Source organism: Lissotriton vulgaris, chromosome 2_1 (assembly GCF_964263255.1).
Source record: "Lissotriton vulgaris chromosome 2_1, aLisVul1.2, whole genome shotgun sequence".
Taxonomy (NCBI): Eukaryota; Metazoa; Chordata; class Amphibia; order Caudata; family Salamandridae; genus Lissotriton; species Lissotriton vulgaris.
Genome location: NC_141687.1, coordinates 827,532,061 through 827,550,724, shown reverse-complemented (window position 1 = coordinate 827,550,724; position 18,664 = coordinate 827,532,061). Strand labels below are relative to the sequence as shown.

The window sequence follows — 18,664 nt, the reverse complement described above, 5'->3', positions numbered from 1 at the left end:
TATCACTTTCAAATCCTTGTTTAATAAGGACCTTAACAAAGATAGGCAACAACTCCATTTGACTGAAAGAAACTGGAGACAACAACCTTCATTAACCCATCTCTCAAACCTCTGAGCTGAACGCCTAACATACAAAAAACACATCTTCAGAGAAACATTCTCCTTCTTCTGAGCCCAACTTGACCAGTCTAGGAACAGACCTAAAGATCTTTTAAACATCACCAAACTGCAAACCTCCTTGTTCCCACAGCACTCTACAAAGCGCTGTGAAGAGTTTGCAACATTTTTCAGTGAAGAAATATCTAACATCGAACTCTCTCTTGCCCCTCCCACCTCCCTATCCTACACTAAGAATGTTCCTCCTTGCAAAGAGGGGCCAACCAAGGCCCCATCTCCATCTAAAGGCTGTCGCCTCAAACACTGCCTCTCAGTAATCCAGCATACCAACCTCAAACCCTTGCAATTGAAAAACTGTGCAACTTTGACTGAATTTGGCTGTATCCCTGAAGAAGAAGTCCTCAACTACTCGCTTGCAAGAAGCCGAATTTTCACATTTCTAACCACCTCCCTGCTGTTCTTCTAAAAAACCTCAGCCACATCATCTCTCCTACATGGACCAAAATCATTGACACCTCTTATTTAGTGGTTCCATGCCGGCCTCCCTCAAATTTGGCCAAGTAACCCACTCATCAAAAAACGAGACACCAATTAGAATGACCAGAACAACTACAGACCTATAACTAACCACCCTATCCTTGCCAAAACCATCTAAAAATGTGTGCTTGCACCATCTAACATCACATTGAAAAATACAACTTGCACTACACCTTACAATCTGGATTCAGGAAAGGCTGCACTGCAAAGACTGCAATATTGAACATCACATGCAAACTACACAGATCTCTTGATGATAGCCAGGTATGCCTCCTAGCCCTTCTGGACCTCTCAGCTGCTTTTGTTATTGTCAACCATGGTGCTATCCTTCACTGGTTTGCTTCTTTCCCTAACCAACGAACACAGCTAATTAAACTGAACAACTTCTCCTCAAAATCAACACTAGTCTTACAAGGAGTCCCTCAAGGGTCAATCCTGTCTCCTGCCTTATTAAGCCTCTATATGGAACCCCTTGCAATGATCCTGACACCAGCCAGAATTGCCTATTATCTCTATGCAAATGACACCCAACTCTACATTAAAATATCATCAGTTAAAGACATCCAGCCCCTAAACAACACTGTCAGCATGGTTAAATCCTACGGGAGTAGTAAAACCATCTTAAGCTCAGCCTCAGCAAAATCAAACACCTGTTCATCCAACCCAAAGGAAAGTCCTTTCTTGTAGATGTTTGACTCAACAACCTCACTGCACTGAACTGCAAACTATCCATCTCCAACTCTGTCAGATCTATATGGATTACACTTGACAAAAACCTGAACATGAAAGAGCCTATTAATGCCTCACTAAAAGTACATTCTATACGTTGAAACACCTTAAAAAAAATCGAACCCTTCATCCCCATTGAAGGTGTAAAGACTGTGGTGCATTCTTTAGTCCTTTTCAAGCTGGACTACAGTAACACAACGGCCACGGGTGCCACAAAAACATACTTGGCCCATTTCAAAGCTACAGTCCACACATCCGCCAGACTACTATCGAGGGAGAGTTGCTTTGACCGCATTGCTCCCACTTTCAAGAAACTCAACTGGCTATCATTTGAAGCAAGATGTATACTCAAAATAGACCTCTTCGATTCCTTTAACAGTCTGCTCCTAGTTCTGCTAAAATGTAAAAAAGAAAAATCTCACACCCGCCCCTTTACCAGGAACGCTTCTAGAATCTGGAACTCGCTGCCTCAGGATTCATGTGACAGTCACTCATTCCCTCATTTCAGGAAGAAGCTGAGTAAACTTCTGCTTCTCAATAAGATCCAAGCTCCCCTCCCTAAACCTTCTGATTGGGCTGATGTTCCCAACCCACACCCTCCATTAAAATTTGAGCAACACTACCAAGGGGAAAAACTATTGTAAACTATTGTTTACATATCCACTCTCTATCATACACTTCTTCTATATACTGGTACCATGTATTTTTATTTACTCTTTATATAACTCGTGCAATTGCTCCTATATCGTTTACATATCCTACTGTCTATTGTATAAGTCTTTTTAATACCGTTACTATGCATTTTTATTTACTCTTTCCGTAACTCATGTAATTGCCGCTGTGCTAACTCTGTGAAGCGCTACCTTCAGGTCAAATTTGCTCTATACAGAACTCAATAAAATAAAGAAATACATTTATCAATCAATCAATCAATAAATTCTTTATTCGGTTCAGATCTTTGAGCCATAAAAGTACAGAATAAAATCGTGATAAAAATATATTAAAACAGCATAGTGCATATCAGAGCAGATTTTAAAGTGCTAATGCAAACTCTTGAGCAGACTAAATTTCCAATGCAGACATTGATTTTCGTACCTGCACTGCAACTTTCAAAAACTGCTTAACACAGTTAATAATATCCTCATCTTCTAATCGGTGAAATGCCTCAATAGATTCTCTGCAAATGCTAAAATGACAGATCTTAATCAAAGGAAGAAGAAAAATCTTAGGGGCCCATTATGATGGCAGGCGGTTCGCCCCCGCCAGGCCGGTGGTGGCTGGCGGGGGCGATCCGTCTGCCATCCGTGCCGGAATGACCCCCGCCATATTAGTATGGCTGGGGATCCGCGGTGGACGGAAAGAATGTCTGCTGTTTTTCCGCCCCGGTCGCCTTTCGACAGGGGCTGAAAAAGGTTTATATGATGGCGGTGTCTATCAGACATTTAGCAATGCCATTCCGTGGCGGCATTTGGTATGCGGAGTCTGCTTTGGGTGCCTGTTGCAGGCCCCCAAGGACTCCGGGGGGGGGGGGGGGGGGGATGGGGTGAGGGGTGCACATGGGGGGTACCTATGGTACCCCCCAGCAATTCCATGGACAACATGGCAAGCACCGCGTGGTGCCTGCCATGTTGTGCATGGAAGTGCACAGAAGGCCTTCTTGCCATTGTGGCGGGCGGTGCTGAGTGCACCGCCCGTCACAATGGTAGGAATGATGTGGCTGGCGCATCCTAACGCCTCCATCGGGACCCCGCCCTTATGGTGGGCGGTCTCTTTTTACGATGGGATGGCGGGCGGACAAAGTCCGCCCGTCATCCTAATGGGGGCCTAAGTGTATGCAAGATAAAAACTACAAAAGAATAAAAAGTGCAGCATCAATTGCCCGGATTTCCCATCACAGGGACAAGGACAGGTGTCTAGGTTGGCTTAGAAGCCTAATCAAAAGTTCAATTAATATGTTATGGTGCCTTCTCTAAGGCGAATCAATAAACTGCGCTCCCAATTACTCGTATTACCAGTCAAATAATTTTGTGGAGAGCCAACTCATCCCTGATTCCTAGTAAGGTAGTCCGATACTCTTGTTTTTGCTGTCTTCCTTTTTATTCTATCTTCCTGCAAATAAATGTATCACATATGGACATAAGGGTGGACGTTTTGGGTATGCAGGCATTCAGGTGACTGCTTGTCTACAGAGGGTTGTCAGCCAAGTTATTCTAGAATAATGAGGAGATGGGCCTTTAGGGAGGTCTAGACTGCAGGGAGTATAAGAGCGGTCCTGGGGTTACTTGATTGTGAGTTCCAGTGAAGGAACTGAGGAAATAGAAGGATCTGAACTGGAACTAAGTGTAAGATGGATTAAGGAGAGTGAGAAATGAGAACAGCCGGGGGGCAAGATGGCCGCTGACAGACTGTAGGGAGAGGACGTGTTTTCCTCTCTCTCCCTGAAGTTGGTTGCGAGGAAAAGATGATACATGGATGATACATGGATGATACGCGGATATTACTTGGCAGACAAAGTCTTTTGATGTACTCGAGAAGAGTGAGGATATGGTGTATATACTCGGACAGGAAAGCAAGGAGGATTTTATTTTAACTGCAGCTGAGTACAAACTGCATGGGAAAGAACTAACCTCCCTGTGGCTGAGATCGGCGCTGGCGTGGACACTGACTCATACAAGTCAGTTGCTAATTAAAGTTACGGGTTGGGCTCAACTACGCTATCAAAGAGTGGTAGCCACACCGTCCAGCTTCTGGGGGATGATGGCCCCGAAGATTGCAAAGAACTTAAGAGAGGAGAAAGAGAAAGCTGCCTGGAGCGATTCGGATGCCCCGGCGGCCAATCTCCTAACAAAGAAAATAATGCGGAGCCAGGAAGAACGGGATAATTTGCATACTGTGGAACAAGGAAAGAGTGCCAGCAGAAACGATGCAACAGACAAAGCAACGGAAAAAAGGAAGAAAAAAGAGAAAAGCAAGGCGGTATCCGTCAAGAAGTGCTATGCAGGAAGTAAAGTTTCTGATCAGGCAACCATGAGGCAACCCACGGTGTACGAGGCGTTTTTACCTGCTGCTAGTACACGCGGGTTACCAGCTGTTACGGCGTCCTCTGCAGACCTCGCTGTGTGCGATTCTTCCATTGCCGGTCTTGCAGCCCAGCATTTGGTCCAAGACGGGCTCGTGGTTACAGATCCAATTTCGGTAAGCATCGAGACAAACACTGTGGCAGCCGGTGCAGTGAATGACCGGGGGGCGGGGCATGCGGATGTGGAGCTGCCAGAAGGGGTAACGTTACAGGAGCAGCAGCCGGAGGATGTGGAGCGAGGGGAGTGTGGGAAAGAGACTGACTATCGGGGAAGGGAGCAACAGACAATGAATCCAAGGCAAACGAACAGTACAGCGAACAGGCAAACGAACAGTACAGTTCGAGCTGAAGCTGAAGCTGAAGTAGCACAGGCTCTGCAGGGAAAAAAGGTGGAGAATAGTGCTGGCAGCGTTAACGATCAGGACGAGGAGGGTGTTGTCTCTGTATGCACCGACAAGGCTATTGTATTAAAAGAGGTATTGACAGTGGCGGTAACAGAGAAACATAGTGTTGATATCCCGGGTGAAGCTATGATCCAAAATCTGGAAGCTGTTACGGGAGAGACTAATCAAGAACTTAATAATTTTGACTCTACAACAGCAGTGAATGATATGGCCATTGTGGATACTGATGGCCCTTTGGTAATTCCAGGCTCTCCATCTGATGAATGTTTCTTTTCCGTAAATGAGGGTGAGAAGGGAGAGAATGAGGAAGAGGAGGAGGAGGTGGTGGACGGAGAAGAGGAGTTGGGGGAGGGGGAATCTCAAACCTCCTCTAGTGCTGCGGAGTCAGAGAGCGATCAAACAATGTCAGGAATAGTGACAGAATCAGTTGTCACATCAGAATCTGGTGAAGGATCATCCCAAGGGATATCTGTAAGGCGTAAGTCTAAAATCCTGACAAAGAAATGAAGGAAATCAAAAGGTATCCTAAGCCCTATAAATGCTGATGTTGCAAAGAGACTTGATTGGGACTACTCGGCTACGTCACAGATGTACCAAGAGAATACTGGGGTGTCAGCAGATACAAATATGGGCACTCTAGAGATATTGGAGCAGAATATGGAACAAAGATCTAGGCAGAGTCAAAGTCCAATTCAGAGCCAAAGCCAGAATCAGAGCCAATCTCAAGGGCAAACATCATCATCAAAAGGGTTTGAAATTATGTTTTCAATGCTGAAGCAGATACAAACTGAGGCGAGAGTGGAAAGCCGCAGAGCTAGGCAGGAAAGCAAAAAGATACAAGGATCTCTCCGTAAAGTAAATAAGTTATACGCAGACCTGGCAGGGAGAGTCACAGAGGTGGAAGAAAGAACTGGGGTGTTGGAAGATGAAATGAAGAGTTGGAAGGAATTTAGGCAGGAGCAGGAGAAGACTACAACTGATGTGTTATGGAAGTTGGAAGATTTTGAGAACAGGCAACGCAGAAACAATACTAGACTTTTGGGAATTGCGGAAGGCAGAGAGGGGCATGATGTGAGAACCTATGTTGTAGAGCTTCTTAAGGGCGCACTCCCTGATATAAAAGGTTGGGATTGGGAGTTAGAGATACAGCGCGCACACAGATTTCCATTCACACAGAGAAAGGGGGACGTCTCAAATAAGCCTAGAGCAATACTTATATATGTCGGAAACTACTTGCTGAGAGAGGAGATAATGGCGAAGGCGAAACCACAGACTAAGCGCAGATACAAAGATGTTGAGTTCTTTGCTAGACCTGACTTCTGCCATACAACGGTAGAACGGAGGTGGAGATTGCGGGAATTGATCGCACCATTTCAAAAAATGGGATGTGAGGCATATTTGATGTTTCCTAGTAGGCTGAAAGTGGTAAGAGACGGTCAGTTCAAAATTTTCCACTCTGAAATTAAAACATATGAGTTTCTGACATGGCTGAAAGAGAATAACCCACGGTCTCAAACACAGGCTGATAGGGAACGAGCAGTAGCCTTGGTTGCCAAAGGAAAAAAGCTGGAGTCAAGCTAGCCGGGCTGATGAGAGGTGTTACCTCGAAACCGGTCCGGTCCTCGGTTGCTTGATTCCGTTCTGGGAAGGACATGGCTTTTGTAGTTTGGACTGGACTGTTCCCATGGGGCAACAGGGTCAGAGCTGATTTGCATATCGCCATTGTCTAACCCAGGGTGGTGTGGAGTGCAAAAAAACGATGGATTTGGGCCCAGATCTTTTGACTGGGGGAGTGTGTGACATTGATCCACATTCAGTCCATCACTTGTTGTTTTTGCAATTGCCGCCCTAAGTGCGCTGGGGATGCCCAGACGTGGGTCCCAGGCACTCCACACCGCTGGAGTCAAGCTAGCCAGGCTGATGAGAGGTGTTACCTCGAAACCGGTCCGGTCCTCGGTTGCTTGATTCCGTTCTGGGAAGGACATGGCTTTTGTAGTTTGGACTGGACTGTTCCCATGGGGCAACAGGGTCAGAGCTGATTTGCATATCGCCATTGTCTAACCCAGGGTGGTGTGGAGTGCAAAAAAACGATGGATTTGGGCCCAGATCTTTTGACTGGGGGAGTGTGTGACATTGATCCACATTCAGTCCATCACTTGTTGTTTTTGCAATTGCCGCCCTAAGTGCGCTGGGGATGCCCAGACGTGGGTCCCAGGCACTCCACACCGCTGGAGTCAAGCTAGCCGGGCTGATGAGAGGTGTTACCTCGAAACCGGTCCGGTCCTCGGTTGCTTGATTCCGTTCTGGGAAGGACATGGCTTTTGTAGTTTGGACTGGACTGTTCCCATGGGGCAACAGGGTCAGAGCTGATTTGCATATCGCCATTGTCTAACCCAGGGTGGTGTGGAGTGCAAAAAAACGATGGATTTGGGCCCAGATCTTTTGACTGGGGGAGTGTGTGACATTGATCCACATTCAGTCCATCACTTGTTGTTTTTGCAATTGCCGCCCTAAGTGCGCTGGGGATGCCCAGACGTGGGTCCCAGGCACTCCACACCGCTGGAGTCAAGCTAGCCGGGCTGATGAGAGGTGTTACCTCGAAACCGGTCCGGTCCTCGGTTGCTTGATTCCGTTCTGGGAAGGACATGGCTTTTGTAGTTTGGACTGGACTGTTCCCATGGGGCAACAGGGTCAGAGCTGATTTGCATATCGCCATTGTCTAACCCAGGGTGGTGTGGAGTGCAAAAAAACGATGGATTTGGGCCCAGATCTTTTGACTGGGGGAGTGTGTGACATTGATCCACATTCAGTCCATCACTTGTTGTTTTTGCAATTGCCGCCCTAAGTGCGCTGGGGATGCCCAGACGTGGGTCCCAGGCACTCCACACCGCTGGAGTCAAGCTAGCCGGGCTGATGAGAGGTGTTACCTCGAAACCCGTCCGGTCCTCGGTTGCTTGATTCCGTTCTGGGAAGGACATGGCTTTTGTAGTTTGGACTGGACTGTTCCCATGGGGCAACAGGGTCAGAGCTGATTTGCATATCGCCATTGTCTAACCCAGGGTGGTGTGGAGTGCAAAAAAACGATGGATTTGGGCCCAGATCTTTTGACTGGGGGAGTGTGTGACATTGATCCACATTCAGTCCATCACTTGTTGTTTTTGCAATTGCTGCCCTAAGTGCGCTGGGGATGCCCAGACGTGGGTCCCAGGCACTCCACACCGCTGGAGTCAAGCTAGCCGGGCTGATGAGAGGTGTTACCTCGAAACCGGTCCGGTCCTCGGTTGCTTGATTCCGTTCTGGGAAGGACATGGCTTTTGTAGTTTGGACTGGACTGTTCCCATGGGGCAACAGGGTCAGAGCTGATTTGCATATCGCCATTGTCTAACCCAGGGTGGTGTGGAGTGCAAAAAAACGATGGATTTGGGCCCAGATCTTTTGACTGGGGGAGTGTGTGACATTGATCCACATTCAGTCCATCACTTGTTGTTTTTGCAATTGCCGCCCTAAGTGCGCTGGGGATGCCCAGACGTGGGTCCCAGGTACTCCACACCGCTGGAGTCAAGCTAGCCGGGCTGATGAGAGGTGTTACCTCGAAACCGGTCCGGTCCTCGGTTGCTTGATTCCGTTCTGGGAAGGACATGGCTTTTGTAGTTTGGACTGGACTGTTCCCATGGGGCAACAGGGTCAGAGCTGATTTGCATATCGCCATTGTCTAACCCAGGGTGGTGTGGAGTGCAAAAAAACGATGGATTTGGGCCCAGATCTTTTGACTGGGGGAGTGTGTGACATTGATCCACATTCAGTCCATCACTTGTTGTTTTTGCAATTGCCGCCCTAAGTGCGCTGGGGATGCCCAGACGTGGGTCCCAGGCACTCCACACCGCTGGAGTCAAGCTAGCCGGGCTGATGAGAGGAGTTACCTCGAAACCGGTCCGGTCCTCGGTTGCTTGATTCCGTTCTGGGAAGGACATGGCTTTTGTAGTTTGGACTGGACTGTTCCCATGGGGCAACAGGGTCAGAGCTGATTTGCATATCGCCATTGTCTAACCCAGGGTGGTGTGGAGTGCAAAAAAACGATGGATTTGGGCCCAGATCTTTTGACTGGGGGAGTGTGTGACATTGATCCACATTCAGTCCATCACTTGTTGTTTTTGCAATTGCCGCCCTAAGTGCGCTGGGGATGCCCAGACGTGGGTCCCAGGCACTCCACACCGCTGGAGTCAAGCTAGCCGGGCTGATGAGAGGTGTTACCTCGAAACCGGTCCGGTCCTCGGTTGCTTGATTCCGTTCTGGGAAGGACATGGCTTTTGTAGTTTGGACTGGACTGTTCCCATGGGGCAGCAGGGTCAGAGCTGATTTGCATATCGCCATTGTCTAACCCAGGGTGGTGTGGAGTGCAAACAAAACGATGGATTTGGGCCCAGATCTTTTGACTGGGGGAGTGTGTGACATTGATCCACATTCAGTCCATCACTTGTTGTTTTTGCAATTGCCGCCCTAATTGCGCTGGGGATGCCCAGACGTGGGTCCCAGGCACTCCACACCGCTGGAGTCAAGCTAGCCGGGCTGATGAGAGGTGTTACCTCGAAACCGGTCCGGTCCTCGGTTGCTTGATTCCGTTCTGGGAAGGACATGGCTTTTGTAGTTTGGACTGGACTGTTCCCATGGGGCAACAGGGTCAGAGCTGATTTGCATATCGCCATTGTCTAACCCAGGGTGGTGTGGAGTGCAAAAAAACGATGGATTTGGGCCCAGATCTTTTGACTGGGGGAGTGTGTGACATTGATCCACATTCAGTCCATCACTTGTTGTTTTTGCAAAGGAAAAAAGAAGCCATAATGTATATAAAATGAGATCAGAGCAAAGTAATGTAAGAAATTTGTATATATATATGGGATGCTATATGATGGTATCATCTTGTTTGTACGGTTTGTTATTAAGAAGGGGGGAGGGGGGGCACGGTGAACCCCACACAGTCACAGCTGTCACACATAGGTCTTATGGACCTATTTGCCTGTAGGAGGGGTGGGACAGTCAGGGTGGGGGTTCAGGGGGGGCAAGGGGGGGGAGGGAGGAACAGCAAAAAATTTGGAATTATTGTAGAGGAAAAAAGGAAGTAACTAGGAAGAAAAGGACCAGCAGAATAGGGGAAATTTATGAGTTCTATTTGGCTGTTAGCCCACTAAGACTAAGTAAGGAGCTGTGCATTGATGTAATAAATGATGTTCTACCAGAATAATGACGTGGAATGTCTGTGGACTAAATGACAAATTAAAGAGGCAGAAGGTGGCTATTTTGATTAAGAGTCTTAGATTAGATTTTTTATTACTGCAAGAGACACATTTTCAGGCGTCTGAAATCCAATTACTCGAACAAATAGGTCTTACTGTATTAGCGTATTCAAGACAGGGGGCTAGGAATAGGGGGGTGGCTGTAATGGCAAGACAAAGAGACATTACTACCAGGAAAAAATGGGAGGACGCCTGGGGGAGATGGGCTCTGGTAGAATGTTTGGTAGGAGAGCAATGGGTAACTCTTGGTTCTATATACGGTTCTACAGGAGACTATGCGGAAATCTTTGAACAGGTTGATATTGAGCTGGCGACTTGGGCCCCATACGCCGTAATAGGAGGGGATTTCAACATCAATGGTGCAGGTGGACTAGGCTTGAGGTTAGGTCCTCCAGTTAAATATAAAGGAAGGAAGAAAAGAGTGTTTCAAGCAGTCTGTTCTTTAGCTAGGAATAATGGGCTTTTGGATGTCTGGGATACTCTCAAGCCAGGAGAAGATGGGCATACGTACTATTCAGCACCACACAAAGTAAGTGCAAGATTAGATTATTTCTTGATCAGTCGCCAAGGCAGTGATGGTGCATCTATTGAGAGACTACCAAGATTACTGGCGGATCATAATCCCTTAATTGTTACTTTAAACGGACTGGTAGTGGCAAGGGGGGTTACAGTGTGGACTTTTGAAAGAGTACTGCTGGAAAATGAGGCATATATCCAACATATGAAGAGGTGGATAACAGAATTTTTGACAATAAATAGAGGAACTGCAACTGTAGGGATGGTATGGGATTGCTTCAAGGCAGGGGTGAGGGGAGAGACTATTAGCTTTGGAGCTAAGAGAAGGAAGCAGGAGAAAGAGATAAGTGAAGCCCTAAAGAGAGAGATACTTTTAGCAGAGGAAGAAGTGAGTAAGAGCCCAGATCCTGCCAACAGCAATGGAGATGTACTAAATCCTGCCCTTATTAAGTTAGCAAAATTACGATTGGAAGCAGAAGAATATATAGCAGCGAAGGCAGCAAAACAATATGTGGTTAATAGGGAAAATTGTTATGAGATGAGTGAACGAGTGGGTAAAATATTAGCAGTCAGAGCAATACAAAAAGCATCGCTTGGGGAGATAAAAGCAATAAAAGATAGCTCAGGAAAGGTGGTAACAAGTGTGCAACAAATTAGAGAAGTTTTTAGGAAATTCTATATGAATTTATATCAAGAAAAAGATGTAAAAGATCCTGAAGAGATAGCGGCCTACTTGAATAACTACGAAGGGGCTGAGTTGGATGAATCAGAGAAAAAGAAATTAGACAACCCATTAGATCAACAGGAGATAAGAAGTGCTTTGAAGAATCTTCCATCTGGCAAAGCGGCTGGACCGGATAAGATCCCGTTAGAATTTTATAAGGTGTTCTGGGAGGAGTTAGGGGAGGATATGGTACGTACTATGGAACAGGCACAGATGGGATTGTCAATACCAAACTCTTGGTCCGGGGCAGAAATAGTTGTTATTTTAAAGAAAGGAAAGATACCCATAGTTCCGGGATCGTATAGACCCATTACGTTGATGAACACTGATACGAAGATCTATTCAAAAGCACTGGCAACAAGACTCGCCAACGTAATAACACCATTAGTTACTATCAGTCAGCACGGTTTCATACCTGGACGAGGAACTATGCATCACACACGAAAATTAATAACACTTATAGATAAAATGGAGGTTACCGGGGAACCATTTCGGTTTTATTGCTAGATGCTGAGAAAGCATTCGACCGTGTATCTTGGGTGTATCTGTGGAGTGTCCTAGATAGGATGGGGTTTGGAAATGGTTTCCTCACGGCAATAAAGACCTTGTATAGAGACCCAGTGGCTACGATAAGAATAAACTTGGGAACAACTGACCAAGTGAAAATTAATAGGGGTACTAGGCAGGGATGTCCGTGTTCCCCGCTACTTTTTGCTATATATTTGGACCCATTAATACGCAGAATGGAAGCAAACGCAAGTATACCTCCAGTTGCCACACCTAGGGGGGATTGCAAGATACTTGCATACGCCGATGACGTGGCTGTCGTAACATCAACACCCACAGAGGCTATTAGACATGTGGAGCTAGAGGCTATAAAATTTGGAAAAGTGTCAGGATATTCCTTAAATACTGGGAAAACACAAATTATAAAAAATAGTAAGGCAGTATGTCAAGATTCACGAATAGTTCAGACAGGAACATATCTGGGCATAATTATCACTGCAGAATTAGAAAAAGTAGTAGAGTTGAATATAGATCCTATTATAAGAAAGGTGGGAAAAGACCTAGATAGGCTTAACAATTTACACCTTACAATAGTTGGTAGAGTAAACATCATTAAAATGTTAATATTACCGAAATTTTTATATCTGTTCAGGACAATTCCGTTATGGTTTGACAATCTTTGGTTTAAAAAGATTGAAGGAATGATTAACAGATTTATCTGGTCTAAAGGTAAAACCAGGAGAGCAGCAAGATATATGGTACTCCCAAGGGAGAGAGGAGGATGGGCATTACCGGAGCTGAAATCTTATTACTGGGCTGCAGCCTTACAATATATGGTTGGATTAATAGGGGGAGCAGAAGTGGAAGGAGAAGACGATTTAGGTTCATTAGCGATATATGGTTTACTGATGGGGGAAGAAGTTAAAAATATATTTTTGAAACACTTTGACACAGCTTATTTTAAAAGAACACGATTTAAGACTATTTTGGGAGCGCACAATATTTGGAAGGCCTTTACTAAAAAATATGGACTGGGGAAAATTAACAGATATACGAGAATAAAAGATAATACAGCATTTCCTGAAGATATATTTTCTGATCTAGTGTACATAGAATGGTACCGGAAGGGGATTTGATGGCTCCACAGGGGATGAAACAATTTGTGCAATTGCAGGAGAAATATGATTTGGCAACAAGACACTTTTTCAAATATTTACAAGTAAGAAGTTATCTGCATAACAAAAGGGGGGGAACGAGAGGGTTTGAGAAAAATCATATACTAGAGGCAATACATAATGGAGCAGACTGCACTATCAAAAGTATTTATGCAAAGCTAATTGAATCAAAACCGGATGATATGGTTAAGTGGGGGGAAAGCTGGTCGGCGAAGCTAGATATAGAACTGGAATGTTTTAATATGTCAGTAGAATTAGGAAATAATATACTGTGTTCTGCATCTCTGCAGGCTCAGCATTATAAAACCATATATCGGTTATATTATACTCCAGCAAAACTTGCACAATGGGGGGCTACTACTGGTATAAATTGCCCTAGATGTAGAAGCTTAGAGGCAGATGTGATCCACATTTTTGCACCATGTCCATCTTTATCGACAATACTGAATGATATAGAAACGTTTCTTCAAAGGGCATTGAAATTAACTGTCAGTTTAACGCCTACGATAATATTATTGGGAATAGATTCGGGCAGTGAGCATGGGGAGGGTAGTTATTTTATCTTTGTTGCTATGGCAGTTTGTAGATTATGTATTGCCTCAGCCTGGCTTGATCAGTCAGCACCAGTATTTCATCAATGGTTAGCTAAGGTTCTAAGCATATATAGTTTGGAAAAAGCAATATATTCAAGAAAAGGAAGGAATGCGAGGAAGCTAGGATTGTAAATATGGGAGCCTATATCAAATTGGAAGGAAGAAATATAATGTATATAATGTATATAAGGTTGTAAAGATTATTGGGTCATGAGGGGGTTATAAGCACTAAGAAGAAATAATGTGATGTATGATCTATTAGTATGTAAATAGAAGAAGAAGTACAATGTATATACTGTATATATGATAAATACGGCCTGTAAAAATATCAGGGCAGGAGGGAGGAGTTTCAGGAGTCTTATGCGTAACAATGTGTCATATGATGTTCACACTCTAAGTTTATATATTGTTTTACTTTCTTTGGGTGGAAATATGATTGAACTGATTTTGTAAACTGTCCCTCACCCCCCCCCCGGTGTAGGGGGGGGGGAAATAAAATGTAAAAAGCTGTTAATAAAAAGAATTTTAAAAAAAAGATGGATTAAGGAGATCAGTATTTAGGGACAGGTTTTCAGAAAGGTAGATGAGAAGGTACAGTGAATGTCTTTATACACCAAAGTAGTTATACTCTGGTTTATAAAGGTATACATCTTTGCTTACCGTCTTCCAGCTTAGTATCAAAGAGGAGAGATAGTTTTTGCAGAGGTGTGGCAAACTTATTATCATATCCTCCTGGGAGAATGAGTAAAGTGGGAGGTTCAGTAGGAGACCATTACAGTAATCGACTTTACTTATTGCCAAGACGTTCAGGAGTATCTGGCCATCAGGAATGGGAGGTAATGAGTGTGAATCTTTCTCTTGTGAGATCCTGATGTCTGGTTTTGGTGGCAGAAGTGAAGATGATGGTTTGAGCAGAGGAATTAGGACATTAGATAATCTTAGCAATACAAATTTAGCATGAGAATAGGATAAGATGTTAGCAAGAGAGTGGGGATCCAACCAGTGCCGAATGGGAGTCAAACAAAACGACAGTCATGTCCTAGAATTGAGAGGGAAATATGGGAGGAAATAGATTTATGTGCCATCCACATAAAGATTACATTGAAAACTGAAGTAGATGATGTCACCAAGCGTAGAGAGAGAAGAGCAGGGAGCAAATAATCGCCTTTCAGTCCAGAGGTTTGGGATGACTTGAGTGAGGGCAATGATGGCAAGTTGAGCAGAGGGCAAAAGAAAGATGTGTAGGAGGGGAAGGCTAAGGAGGAGAGATTGATGAGGGTGATTTTAGAGCAGTGCTTAATTTGAGCTGGTGGTTTCTGGTGCTCAACACCAGCACTTTATTGTCAACACTTGCTCTTATAACAGTTGCCACATGGTGGACCTGTTTGTCTAATTTAGTGAGAAGTACAACAGTTTTTTCATAATTAAATATACATTAAAATCAGTAATACCTGTCTCCAAAAGCTGTAAGAATAGCTTGGGCAGCATGCATTAGTAATTTTTAATGTATATTTAAAGTCTGAATTGTCACACTTGTATGAGTGTGATGTTTAGTTGTGATGGCACTGTCAACGACAGCACTAGTGGGGGTAATGGTTGATGCAAGCTGCAATGGAATACTGACAAGGGTCCTGGAAATTATGTTTTTTACAAATTAGTACTGCTTGAGAGACAAAATAAGCAGCAAATGGGGGTGGCACCCACATTGATGAAAGGTGGTGCAGGTAGAGAGTTGATGTTGCATAGACATTTATGATAGGGCTTAATGGAGGGAATTAAGGTCAATAAAAAGGTATATTTCGTCACAATGGTTCTAAGGGCAGGCGTGACAGTGTTTATGGCCCGTTTGTGGTCTTCAGGAGGTTCAGGATGCCATGAATTTCTCTAAGTGGGAGGGAGTGAGATTGATGTGTTTTAGATGATAAATGGCGAGTGAGACAGATATGATTATAAAACCAAGGTATTGCTTTGTATGCGGATTCTAGCCAATGGGTAGTTTTTAATAAGATGTGTGAATATGATTTTTTTCTAGGTGATTGTTTTGGGGACAAAGGATAATAAGAGGAGTAGAGGCAGATGTAGAACAAACCATTTGTACTGGTGTAGGTGGGAATTAGACGTGATGCTTGTTGCACAGATGACATACACCTAAGATATAGGAAGAGCCCCATGGGCGGATGCTGGAAGGGCTTAAAATGATTATAGTTAATTAGATACCCATGTGTTAATGCTTAGATGCTAGTCCCAAGGATATAGGTAGCAAGAGACCTTTTTCTGAATTCCAGAATTGCTTTCAATTGAGTAAGCAGAGGACCCTGTGGAAATCATCCTTTCATTGATGCCTTTAAGACAGACCCATACTACATTTTATGGGGATGCATGAAACTCATTCTTATATTGGTGAAGCTAATCATTGATACTTTAATATATGTAGCCATGGTCAAGGAATAGGCACATGGCTTTTCACAATCACAATGTATTTGAACGCTGTCTCTTCTAGTCTTCCGCTCACCTCCATCATGTCTCCTGTCCTCCTCTCACCTCTATTTACAAGGTTACCCCTCACCTCTATCTTTCATATATATTCTTACCTCAATCTCTACCTTCATCATCCTCTCACTTGTACCCGAGTGTTACTCACTTCCAGTCAATTTCTCTTCAAGCTTTTTCTCAACTCCATCTATCTCACTTTCACCATCACCTCCACCTCTAGTTGCTTCCTTCTTTCATCTGTATCTCGCCTAGAATCCCCCTTGCCTCAGCCTCCTTATTGTGATCTACCTCTTTTTTCAGAATTCTCTCTTACCCTCATGTATACTATCCTCTTCTCTCACACCCATGTTTACCGGTGACTCGGTCACACACATTTCTCAATCATTCACCTATAGCTTTTCACATGCATCCTCTTTTAACTGTCTCATTTCGTTTTCCTCACTTGTATGCTTCTTTCCTTCTCACCTCCATTTAACACAGCTCTCCCACCTCCATATTTCCTAGTTTTCCTTCTCACCTTCATCTCTATCTCCCATATTCTCACTTGCATTCATTTCTTCCTCTTACTCCAAGTCACATTTTCTCACATCCATTTCTTCCAGTTTCCATCTCACTTACATCTTTTCCACATCCCCTCTCATCTTGACCCTCTGAATTCATGGCTTTGTTTTTTCACTTAGTTCTTTTCTTATGCCTTATGTCCTTTCCCTTCACTCTCACGTGCCATTATCATCCCCTACCTTTCTAGTTGTCTCACCTCTATCACATCTGGTTCTGCCTCAAGCACGTATCTATTGCTCTCTCATTGCTGGATCTGTCAGCTGCATTTAACATCATTGAACAGACAACACTTGTCGGCCATAGGGCAGGAATCAGGGGCATCATACTGACATTGCTCCTGTGCTCGTTGAATTAACCTAATCTGTCTGTCTTCCTACATTATATCCCAGCGCTGCTTCTTTTCTGGTGAAGTTCCACCGAAATTTGTTTATGTGACTGTCTTCAACCTCTGTTTTTGTGTCTTTACCTTTGGTATCCAGTCATTCAGCTTCTGCTCCTGTTCATAGGAAGATGACACCCAACTCTTTCTCTGCTTAGTCTGAGATCTGTGGTGGGATCTATCATTGTACATTTGCCTTTTTTGCTGGGTGAGCAGCCATTTGTTGAAATAAACACTGATTTAAATGAGATACTAAATATTAGTAGCAGGAAACTCTATGATGTAGTTGAACCCAATGCACGTATGCTCATTCTCAGGGTCTAGTATGCAGAACCTGGGCTTTATATCCTTTTGACCTAAGGTGAAGGCAGTGGGCAGCTCTTGCCCTTCCAACTGAAGCTGCTGCAGAAAATCCTCCCTTTTTGGATCATTGCAACTGGACATTTGTGGTCTTGCTGGTGGTGATCACAAGGCTGGACTACACCAACATTTAGGAGATGCAAAACACTTGAAAAAATGCCTCCAATTGAATTTAAATGCTTCTGTGTGTCATAAGTGAACCCACTTGCATTTTGTAGACTCCTTTGGCTCATCTGAGTTCTTGTTCTTCTCTTTGGTATGGCTACCTGAAAAGAGTAGGTCTTAGTTCCATCTCAGCTTCAGCCGCCATGATGTGGCCCTGACATCTTTAATCATCTATCTCACAGTGGTGTCTGAGAAGTGCATCTGTCTGATCCTCCTCATGGTATGTAGACATGATTGTGGGGGATGAGTGTTCCATCGCCTGGGCTGCTGTGAAGGCTCAGTTCTCAAACCTCGTCCAGACTTGTCCTCAGTAATCCATCAGCCAACATTGAGGATCAGCCCATTTGTCATCAGTGTATGCACCCTGATAAGACACACAGGTTCTGCTGATAGATTGTGTCTGGGATTAAATATGTTAATTGGCGTTGTGCGTAGATGATCCCAGGGAATTGTTCTCCTCTAGTACCTTATACTATTCAATGGAATCCTAAATTACCATTTTATTTCAGTTCCCTAAGTTGCTGAAATAAGTCATTTTAAAAATGATGTGCTTTGTATGCCTGAGGGTAATAACATCAGGTGGTACCAATGTTTTATTTTAAGAATATCAATATCTTGTTAGAATGGGGTTACCTTTGGGGGAACATGCCCAGTCACTCTCATGATCTCTGCTCCTACAGATCTCAGAGGATCCCATGGGGGCAAGGAGGGTCGTGTGATTGGAGAAATCGCTTTCCAGCTGGACCGGAGGATCCTGTTCCATGTATTTCCGGGGTCCACAAGACTCTACGGATTCACAGTGTCCAACATCACTGACAAAATAATGCAGGTGAGACAGAAGTCTGCCAGAGAGACATTCTCTTGCCACTAAAACTCACTGAATGTCACCCTGGGGGGTCACTGCTTCAGTGCACAGGAACTTCAATGCACACTGTATACCTACAAAGAATGAGTTTGACTCTCTCTGTCACTGCATGTTTGCTCTCTCTATCAATGCCAAATATTCCAGGTTTCACCTACTCTCTAACCATACA

At 44.4% G+C, this 18,664-nt stretch overlaps 1 protein-coding gene across 1 annotated transcript in view; it reads left to right on the top strand.

The window, feature by feature from the left end:
* The window catches only part of SPATC1L (spermatogenesis and centriole associated 1 like), a 168,964-nt gene that overhangs the window by 109,415 nt on the left and 40,885 nt on the right, over positions 1-18,664 (top strand). Inside the window, exon 3 of the mRNA XM_086958709.1 lies at positions 18,311-18,459. Coding sequence (XP_086814835.1) covers positions 18,311-18,459 — 149 coding nt within the window. The remainder of the gene's footprint in view (positions 1-18,310; positions 18,460-18,664) is intronic.